The 10,619-nt window shown below is 34.0% G+C and overlaps 1 protein-coding gene across 1 annotated transcript in view; it reads right to left on the bottom strand.

Moving 5' to 3' along the window:
- Window positions 1-441: 441 nt before the first annotated feature.
- LOC117178841 (titin-like) overlaps window positions 442-10,619 on the bottom strand; it is a 66,365-nt gene continuing 56,187 nt past the window's right edge. The window contains exon 4 of the mRNA XM_033370345.1: window positions 442-4,286. Coding sequence (XP_033226236.1) covers window positions 3,109-4,286 — 1,178 coding nt within the window. The 3' untranslated portion in view covers window positions 442-3,108. The remainder of the gene's footprint in view (window positions 4,287-10,619) is intronic.

The raw sequence follows: 10,619 nt of genomic DNA, 5'->3' as shown, positions 1-10,619 counted from the left end.
CATGGGAGGAATATTAATTTTTAAATATTTTTGCCGGCAGTCTAGGCTCTGTCCTTAAAATAGGCTTTTTAAAAAACCGGTAACAATTTTTTTACCGGTACTGGCCATTTTTTTACAGGTATCGACAATTGTTTTTATCACATAAACTTATTGAAAAGCAAAAGGTCAGCTCTTTTTCTGCTAGATTCACTCAAATTCTTTCACACTTTTCCATTATATTTTTCTGAATTGCCCTCAATTTTATTGATTTTTTTTTTTATAATTCAGCCATTCTCATTTTAAAGTACTAGAATAATCTATGATACAAAGGCGATATAATACAAATTCGACTTTGTTAAATAATTTAATCTCTAAAATAAGAATTATAATGCCTAATGATTATTTGTTTCCTAAATTAAGGAAAGGTCTGCTCACTGTAAATAAAGATCACCAAAAGCTTCTTTTAAAATGAACAGAGTTTATTAAAATCGAACTAATTTAAACAAAAAAAGAAAACAAAATCATTCAAATTCGAAACTAAATTCTCGGTTGTAATTAAAATAATTATATACCCTAATTACAAAAAACGCAACAATTATCATTTTTAGATTTAGCGGGTATCGACACTTCAATCATCAAGACCTACAGATCTGATTTATAATTCTTTATTAATCCTGGTATCAACATAGGTAATATGTACACACGTGACTGTGTTTAAATTTGCCACGAGAAATAAAAACATATGCATTTTGAATAACGTGAGACTATAAAGAATATAATTATCATCAGGATCCCTTAGAAAATGCAAGTTGCTTGAATCGTTGAGACCATGTAAAAACTTGCGTATAATTTACATATTCTTACATGAAGAAAGAATACAGGATGTCATGGTTAGCGGATGAAAAATGACAATCTTTCCTTTTTTTAGAATTAGAAATACAATATTACAGTCAGCGTTAACGCGAAAGGATATTTAGCAATGCTTTTTGGTGCTCATTTTTTCCCTTATTTACTTTCACTCATTAACATCATTATTATAAAATATAAATATAGTTAGGTAGCGCGTACCTGAACCTCGCTCTTCGAATCCTATTTTCTAATTCTCATTACTTTTAATTCTACAACCGCAACATTCCAGCATGAGTACATCCTTTATGTACAACTTTCGACGGAGCAAGCAAAAAGCATTTTCCACGAAAATCTTGATATTTCTTTCCACTTACAATTATTTTGTAACACACAGATTACAGTGGTATAGTTGAAATAATAGGCTTTTTATGTTCATAGTGATTTATACTATATTCCTACAAAGTAAACATTAATTCTTAACTATCAAATTCCCCTTCCGCTCTTGAACCACTTTTCAAAACTCAAATATTGCCGAGCGGAATGAGAAGCAGCGAATTTGAATTTCATTTAAATTCTCTTCAGTTTAAACTTTAATCAGTTGAAATTTCTTTTTCCTAAAATTTAAATTTAAATTCAAGTCTTTAGACAGCCCGCCATTCATTTTGCTCTGCGAGCCGCGTAAAAATATAAAAAAAACTGAAAATTGTGCCGCTCTCTTGACTATCTATGCACGTTTGTTATGGAACAGAAAATCAGACAATGAGAGTAGCAGTAATATTCAGTTCTTAATAGTGACCAGTGTAAAGAGCGCACGTAAAAATATCGCCTCTATTGTTATAATTAGTTTCAATTTTGCTTGCTGTACTTCTTGGAACTCGCACCAGTTCTTTGACATAACGACAACGTTACTTCTATACAACGTAAATAGCGCAAGACGCATAATTCCAAGGAGATACAAATCTATCTGCCGACTATATTCAATTTCGAAATTCTCAAGCTTTAAGGCGACAGACTGAAGTCAACATTGTATCTCGAAGCAATGAAACAATATAACATTACGTACCACAACAAACCCACATTTCTCCAATCGTTGAAAAGCGATACTTGAGAACTGTTGCAAAAATTTCAACTTTTATTAGAACTCTTCGATCTGTATGCCTTTTTAAAAGCAGAAATCATTTAATCTGACCTCAGGTTTAGGTTAATAGGTTTAAATTACCATCAGATCCGCAGTATTTTCAACGTCAAAGCATCTTAATTTTCAGAATGTAGGGGACTTTGAATGCAACTTGTCTGTAGAGAGATAACAATTTCTAAAGAAATGAAATGGCAAGTCTCACAAAGTGGAAAAAGTGCCATGTCTAAAAAACAAAGATTCTCTCTTTGAAATATTTTCAATCGAGTTAGAACTTTTAAACCCGAACATTTTTTATAAGAATATTACTTTTTTACATGGACTTATAAATTATACGGAGGGAGTACCAGTATGCGGAGTCTGACAAAAAATAAGTAAGGATCACACAGCGACACACAGCGCATGCGATATTTCCACTTTGTTGGAGGACGCTCAGTGATTGGTCATTGAATTTCGTCGTGTGTGTATTAGTGCTTTGCATCATTTGAAAAAAATAGGCACGTTCTACTCGGCCAATCCAGAGACGAGCACTGAATGAGAAAAAGGAGAGGGGAATACCTCTTCTCTCCTGATGTATAATGTCGACCCCTCGCCTAAGATGGTACTTAAAAATTGAGGTTATATCACTTCATGAATTCCGCCTTAATTTTTATAAAAATAAAATAAAATATATATAAATATATCTATCGGAAAATAACATTTTTTTAAAATCCGAAGATGGAGTTATAAAATAATAAGGCACAGAATGATAAAATCGAATGTAATTGCAAAACTAGAAGTGCTTAAAGTTTGAGGTTCGAAGTGCACCCATTTTCACATTTTTAAATGAAAATACTTTCGGATCGGATATACTGCCTGGCTATAGAAAAAAGTTGAAATATTTGCAAAGAGCCAAGTGTCGGATTATATCCGTGTCAGAAACCAATACATTCACACCTTAATGTATGAATATAACCATAAATTATAATTATAATAATAATAATAATAATAATAATAAGACCTAACACTGCCCTTAAAACTACCACTTGAAAGCTTAATGTACTATTTACACTTTAATAGACCCGAATCTAATGGCTACCACTGAGGAAGTCCGTATATAAAAACATCTCGGTCGTAGACACATCGTCGACTTATGAAAAGTCGTATTATCTTTCCGTGGGTCTCGTCGCGGGAACGGAGCTTTCAACTAAGTCGTGCCTCTCCAATGGCGAGTCCGTGGATGAATATTCAATAGGGTACCTATCTGAATAGGTGGGTGTAGCCTCTCCTCTCTGCCTCAGTCTCAGCTCGTCCTCCTGGTAGAAGCTTTGCGAAGCCTCCATATTTTGCGAGGAGTGTCCAGTTCTCTCCGGATCCTGAGAAGAGTAATAACTCTGGCTAGCCTCTCCCTCTGGCGGAGGATCATAGTAACTTGGACTCGTATAACTGGGCGTCGCTTCCTCTGGAGCAAAGTAACTTTGACTCGCCTCGGAAGTGATATCCTGAGGGTTAGTCTCGTAATAACTCGGGGTGACTTCCTCCTGAGGATCCTCGACTAGTCTGGAGTTCGGATCCTGGTGAATGGATCCATAGTAACTGGCTGCAGCCTCTCGGAAGTAACTCGTGGGTTCGTTTCTCCGATCAGAGCTCTCGGTTACGAAATTCTGCGAAGAGGTTTCATCGAGACGAGGCATGGAGATAGGAACTTCGTAAGAAGTGGAGACATTTTGCTCGAGGATGATTTGGTCCTCGTAGCTGGAGGTCGGCACAGCATCTACGTGGGTTGAGCTACTGTCCGGGTTTAAGTTGTAAGAGGAAGTTGGAATTTCCAAAATGCCGTTGTCGTGGATGCTTGAGTGCTCGGAAGTATCTGGTATCGAGGAAGAGGCGATGTTCAGTTCCTCGCACGGTGGGATTTCGTAGGAGGAGGTGCTAATGGCACTTTCTTGGTCTTGGTCCCGTTCCTGAGTTTCGGGGGTTTCGGGGACGTAGGAAGAACTCGCAGTCTCGTCTTCGTTCAAGTTAGAGTTGTTCGTTGATACGAAGGAAGTTCCGATTCCGTCGGTTCCGATATCGTTTGACTGTGAAGGGATGTTTCCTTCTTGACTGATTTCAGGATCGGTTTCGAGGTTCTCAGAGAGACTGTCCATTTTTTCGACCTCGTAGCTCTGCGTGGGGAAACTTTGGTCATCGGCAGGATCGACGTCGGAAATCCGATCGCTTTGGCACTGACCTATTTCATTGAAGGACTGCGTTGGAGCGTCAGTGTTGATGTCGGATGCTTCGTAGGATTGCGTCGGTTCACTCGTTTTCGAATCCTCGAAGGACTGCGTAGGGGGCTCACCTGTAATTTAAATTATGGGTGAAATTCTAAAATTTAGGGTTTGAATATAAACAGTTAAAAAATGTCATGTTTGATTTATTAAATTCATTCATTTAATTAATCAAGTGAAAAATAACGTAACCTAACTTTATAATATTTTGTTGTTTAATATTTTAGCATACTCACGCTTAAGGGGAGATTCTGGTTATCCGTGTCTTTATTTTTCAAAGAATTTTATTTAATATTAAAAATAATGTGTTCCTTCCAAATTTTTTACAGTTTAAGGTATAGAGGTTGAACTAATAAAAAAATGTTTTTCTTTGTTTTTATTTACAAAATGGCGGAATCAAAAATGTCCTCCTTTCCAGCTTTCGCTCAAATATTTCGGGAAAGGTTGACCCGAAATAAAAAAATAAAAAAGATTTATAATATGTATAGTGTTGGCTATTATTTGAACTACAATCAGAATTTGTTTTTGAAAAAAAAAATGACGGACTTTTGAATTTTTTTACCTCATTTTTGCAAGTTAAATTGTTCAAAACTTTATTGAATAACAATATTTGTTCATGATCGTAGTTCACACGATAGAGACACACTTGAAGAATGAGCTGTCCAAATTTCAAGTCAATCGGTTCATTGATTTCCAAATAAATTTGTCGAAGGTGTCAAAAAATGTAGTTACGAGAAAATCGAGTTTAAAATTTTCTATTGTTCTCGACATTGTAGACCTTCAAAATTAATTCTACACTATTTTTAGAAGTATTTACTACCAAAATATGAAGAGATTTTTTTTCGATTTTTTGAAAAATTATGACCATAAACTCCCCTTAGGGGTTTAGAAAGTCAAGGAGTTTACATACACTGCCGACAGAAATTTTGTGTACATAACCTTTGACAGACTGAACATTCATACTTAAATTCAAAGCATTCAACTCTTTGCCAACTCCAGAAAAGTGTACCTAAAAATTTGGAAAAATCATCAAATCAACAATAAATCCTACTCTTTATATCTAAATCAAGAAAAAAATTAAATACAGAGAAATTCCACTTATGTTCCCGCGCGCCTAGTTCCCCTGCCACTATACGCACTTATTACCCCGTGCGCAGTTCGTTCACCTCCTACCACGGTCCCTATGCGGGCTATATGGTCACGCCCACGAGAGGAGCTGACCAATTAAAAAAAGAGGCCCGACGAGCTGGTAGTTTGAACTAAGTACTTTAAGGGGGGAGATACCTTTAGAATTTCAAAAAATCGATTTTTTGTCTTTCATATTTTGAATGTATAATACGTTAAAAATATACTGTAAAAAGGAAAAAGGGAAATATTAAATATCTATGGAGATATTGTCAAAAATGTCAGAGTCCGCATATCGTCACTAATCAGGTAGTCGGAGCGCTTGGGTCGGAGCAATGTTTCTTACACAATAGGTTTGTATATTTTTTTGTCCCATAAATTCTGGGAAGGCTGATTACTACGTTACTACGTTTACTACGTTTATTACGTGGATCCGGAATCGCCGATTGATCGGCAAGTCACTGAAACTAATAGTTATACCGTAACGAATCTCTAAACGTGATTATCTCGAAATTGCCTTTTCAAAAACTGCTCGTGCTGTAACTTAAAAAGTTATTGACCGATTAGACTGAATTAGACTATTGGAAGCATAACCTAAAAGTTTGAAGGTATCGGGTTATTAAATAACTTTTTTGGGGGTAAAAACTGTTGAAAAAATGGTCGAAAATTTGGATCTTCGATTAAACAGCCAATATAAATTTTAATTTTCAACTTTTTTATTATTTTATAGGTTTATCCTTCCCTTTAACATATAATTAATCGAACAAAAAAAAACCTTTTTTATATCAGATAAATGGACAAATTTTGAAAGCTGCAGCAGTTTTCGATGCCTCGGAGCAGACGCTTGAAGAAATATTCTGCAGGGACGCCATTTTGTAAAAAAAAATCACATGTTTTTTTTACACTTTAACAATCTAAGAAAAAGATGTTCAAATTAATAAATGATCTAGTTATTTTATCAGCTTAAAAAAATCATGAGAATTGATTAATTTTACCCTTTCTAAAGGTATCTCCCCCCTTAATATGGGAATGCAGATAACTTTTTCGAGAAAATATTCGAAACGTAAAAATAACTCTTAAATGTCATAATAGTAAAATTCTTCAAGTGTACACTGTATTTTCTCAGTTATATTCCATTCTTTTGCGGATTGATGACCTTTCAGTTTCTCGCAATACAATCAACTGTCCGAAATTTGAGATGAGAGTACCCGATCTGACACACTAACATCAAATTTTGGATATTTTATTTCGTGACCCTAAAAAATCTCTAATCGACAAAAGAATGGAACATGACTGGGAAAATAATGCTACCGTTGAGAAATATTACTATTCAGGCCTTTATAACTTACCGTTGCGTTTAGAAACTTTCCTCAAAAAAGCCGTGTGCAGTTGCAGTGCAGAGCCATGTAAGGTACCAAAGATCATGTAACCTTCCTGGCGGTTGACATTTCCACCTATCGTAGCATGATACATTTAAAAATTCAGACCTTTATAACTTACTTGTAATTTTAGATTATTTTTTCCAAAAAAGTTGTCTGCATTCCTATGTCAAAGATATTAAACGTATATGAACAGCTGTCAATGACTGTACTAACCTTCCTGGTACTTGCACCCCTGCGCCCATGACCGTGAGGTCATGCTGCAATACTCAATATGCCGCGAAATATTTGAGTCGGTTTTTGATTCTATTATATTAATTTTTAATTGACAAATTGTACTATTTCAAGGAAATGAAAAATTAAGCATTCTAACGGACCGCGACTGCTTCAACTGCGCATATGCCGAAAAGCATTATTATTGATAGTATATCTTTATTGGTTCAAAATTGACCCGCGCTTTTTGGCACATGCGCAGTTGGAAAATTTTCCTACAGTGGGCATATCGATACAAGGCCGAGGCAGCCAATGGACGGTGCTGGAACAAATATCCTGACGATTCACGGTAGAGGTGGGGGTATAGGTGGAAGTTTACTATATTATATAATTGCTTATATATTTACTTATATTATAAACCGGATGAGCTTCTATGGGAGCTCTTGTGCATATATAAAATATTTTGTATTGAGATTCAGTTAAGATTTAAATAATAGAAGTTTAAGAGGCTAACGAAATCCTCCCTTGAAGGAGCTCACACTTTTCATATTTTTTATAAGGTGCAACTGTAGATTCTTTCATATTTCATTGTATATCGAATTGAATCTCAAGTTGCACCTTATAAAAAATGAAAATTAACGAAAAATCTAGGACTTTTAGCTCCCAAAAATTAATATTGCAAGAGAAAATATTTTGTATGAATACTCATCAATTACATATCATTTAATTGTTCTCTTGATTTAGATTTAAAGAGCAGGATATATACAATAAATTTTATAATTTCACCTAACTTTATATAACACTCTAATAAGTACTAGTCAACTGATCACGACAATTTACTGGCTGAAATTGGATTTGGCTGTAATTCAGGAAATATGATTGCTCAGAGTCCAAATAAAAATTAAAAACGCGTTTCCTAAAAAAATTAATTTTTTTTTTTTCGTCAGAGGAAGGTATAAGTGTGGTCCGCAAGCCATACAATTATTGGAGTGGATTTTCATCATATTATTTCATAAACAAGATGACAACAATAATTTTTAACGTGTGAAAAATACCGATCGTTATTAAATATTTAGAATCATTCAAAAAGACTAGAATCAATGACAAAACTATTTAAAGTTTGTTTTGCAGTAGAACAGTAGAAGTTGAAACATTGATTGAATTTGTTATGAACAAATGAGTAGATGAAAATAATTTTGTTAGGATTATCAATGTTTGGACACTTAATTTCAAATGTTTACAATGCATAGACAAAAGCGGCTTGTGAGTTGTATCAATGAAAATTAATAAATAATTTGTTAAGGCCATGTAACGAGTATAACAGCTGATCAAGTCAGCACTAAGATTAATATTTTCTCATCCACATTGAGAAATAAAAGTTTAAATAACGCGAATATGTTTTTCGGGAAATGTTAATAAATATTAAAGGATCGTTTGTGGACTGAAAAAAAGAGTTTATTGATGAAAATAATGATTGTCTACTCGCTGCGATAGCGCTGCTTTGACACAGCTGATACGTATGTCAGACCAAAATTTGTTTCTTTGCATTTCAAGTGCAAACATTAGTTTTTGTATTATTTGTGCATAATGTTCGTGAGGGATTTTTGTTGTTGTGCCCAATTTGATTAATATAAACCGCACGGTCGGTATTTCTCCAAACTAGTAATTAAAAAAAAAACTTATTTCACAATTCTAATTATTTAGGACCAGAGACACATTCCTGCATGCCAAATTCTTAACACGTTATCTCATTCCGTGTGGAAGTAAGTTGGAAAAGAAAAGTACCGATCTATCTTCCACTTGTATTTTCTTCGATTTTTTTTTAATTTCCACTGGAACAAAGCAGAGACATGGGCTTTATTACCTTCTCTTTAATTTCCCAAACTTTCAGAGCCATATCTCATTTTGTTTATACGTAAGTTGGGAATGGAAAATTGAGGACCAGGTTTGGTCACGTGACCCACTCGTGACACGGCGAATCTTGAACATTTCAAGAGCTTCGCTAATAATAAAAAATAATAATTTGTTTACTAAATAACAAGCTATTTATTAAATTTTATTAATCCAACTCACAAATCCCTTTTGCCAATACATTGTAAACATTTAGTTGAAATTAAGCGACCAAACATTGCTAATCTCAAGAAATTATTATCATCTAATTAATTGTCTATAACAAATTCAATAAATGTTTTAACTTCTATAGTTCTACTAAAACACATTTCTAAATAGCTGTGCCATTGATTCTAGATCTTATTTCAGGAATCTGGACATTTTACAACGAACGATATTCTTCAAAATTAAAAACATTGTGTTTTTATCATTTAAAACATCCGATGTAAACGATGTCCAATATTTTCAGGACTTGTAGACGAAAAAATATAAACAGAAATAAAAATTTACATGTTTAGGAAGAGCATTTTTTATTTTTGTCCTATAATTTTTTAAACATTAAAATTTTTTAAATTTTGAAATGTATCTGACAACAAGTAAATTCAGTCGTCGCAAAGTTAAATAGATTAGCTAAATCCCACTTCGTGAAGAAAATTTCCGTAATCATATGGCATGGACTCCACCAAATACAGTACTTTTCATGGTTGAATTTAACCCGAAGAAACAATCAATACTTTTAATTATTTTTAACAACATCTAACTGATAACCTTACGTTGTCTGCTAATTGTTATTTATCCAAATCTGCAGAAGCGTGTAATTGTTAAAATTAAAAGAAAAGTGCTAACACGTGTCTGATATAGGCAACGCGTACAAAACATGCCAACTGTGATGCCTATTGTCTTCCGTTAGAAACGGTCTATCTACTCCAAATTTCATGGACAAATAGATATTACTTGTTCTATGTATTCAGTTAAAATTTGAAAAAATTCGGCCGAAAGTCGAGTTGTGGGGGTTCTACATTAAAAAAGAATACAAGAGAAGAAGCAGAATGTTTAAGGAAGGGGTAGGGTGGCCATTCGTCCGGATTTACCCAGACATGTCCTGATTTTAGGGCTTATCTGAGTTGTCCTACAGGATTTTTTACTTTTTCCGGGTTTTTGTCCGGATTTTTCAAATCATACATTTTTATTCTTCAATCAACTGTTGGACCTTTTTTACAAAATGTTATTATTCAATACCATCTAACAATTTCTTCTTCAATTTAGAAAATAAAATGCTATTAATCATTCCCACTATACGAAAAATATATATATCTGCATTTGCGATATTGATAAGAATGCATGGTGGTTCAAAAAGAAAAATATACGATTTGAAGAGTTGATAAAATGTAATAAAACAGTTAATTTAAAAAATCTGTTTTTTATTTAATCCTTTGTATTCTACTATGCCCTACTTCTACCTGTTTTCCAATTATTTTGCCCTACTTAGTACTACTTTTCGAAAATCAATTATGGATACCCTAGGAAGGGGAATAAAGATAGAAGAAGAGAAGACAGAAGGAGATAATTAAGTTTGTAAGCAAGAACCCGAAAATAAAATAAGAGACGTAAATGGATAAGAGTAGAGCAAAATATTTGGAGAGAAACGGCGAAACGGGATCACAAAAAGTAATTACGATGGTCATATAAGGTGTAACGGAAGAGTGTAACAAGTTCTGGAGTAGAGAGATGGAAAGAAAATGCATGCTGTGAGAGAAAGGTACAGGGACTTTAAAACTGGCTGGAAGATTGTGATAA

The sequence above is a fragment of the Belonocnema kinseyi genome, chromosome 8 (genome assembly GCF_010883055.1).
Source record: "Belonocnema kinseyi isolate 2016_QV_RU_SX_M_011 chromosome 8, B_treatae_v1, whole genome shotgun sequence".
NCBI lineage: Eukaryota > Metazoa > Arthropoda > Insecta > Hymenoptera > Cynipidae > Belonocnema > Belonocnema kinseyi.
This window is presented reverse-complemented; position numbering and strand designations above follow the sequence as displayed.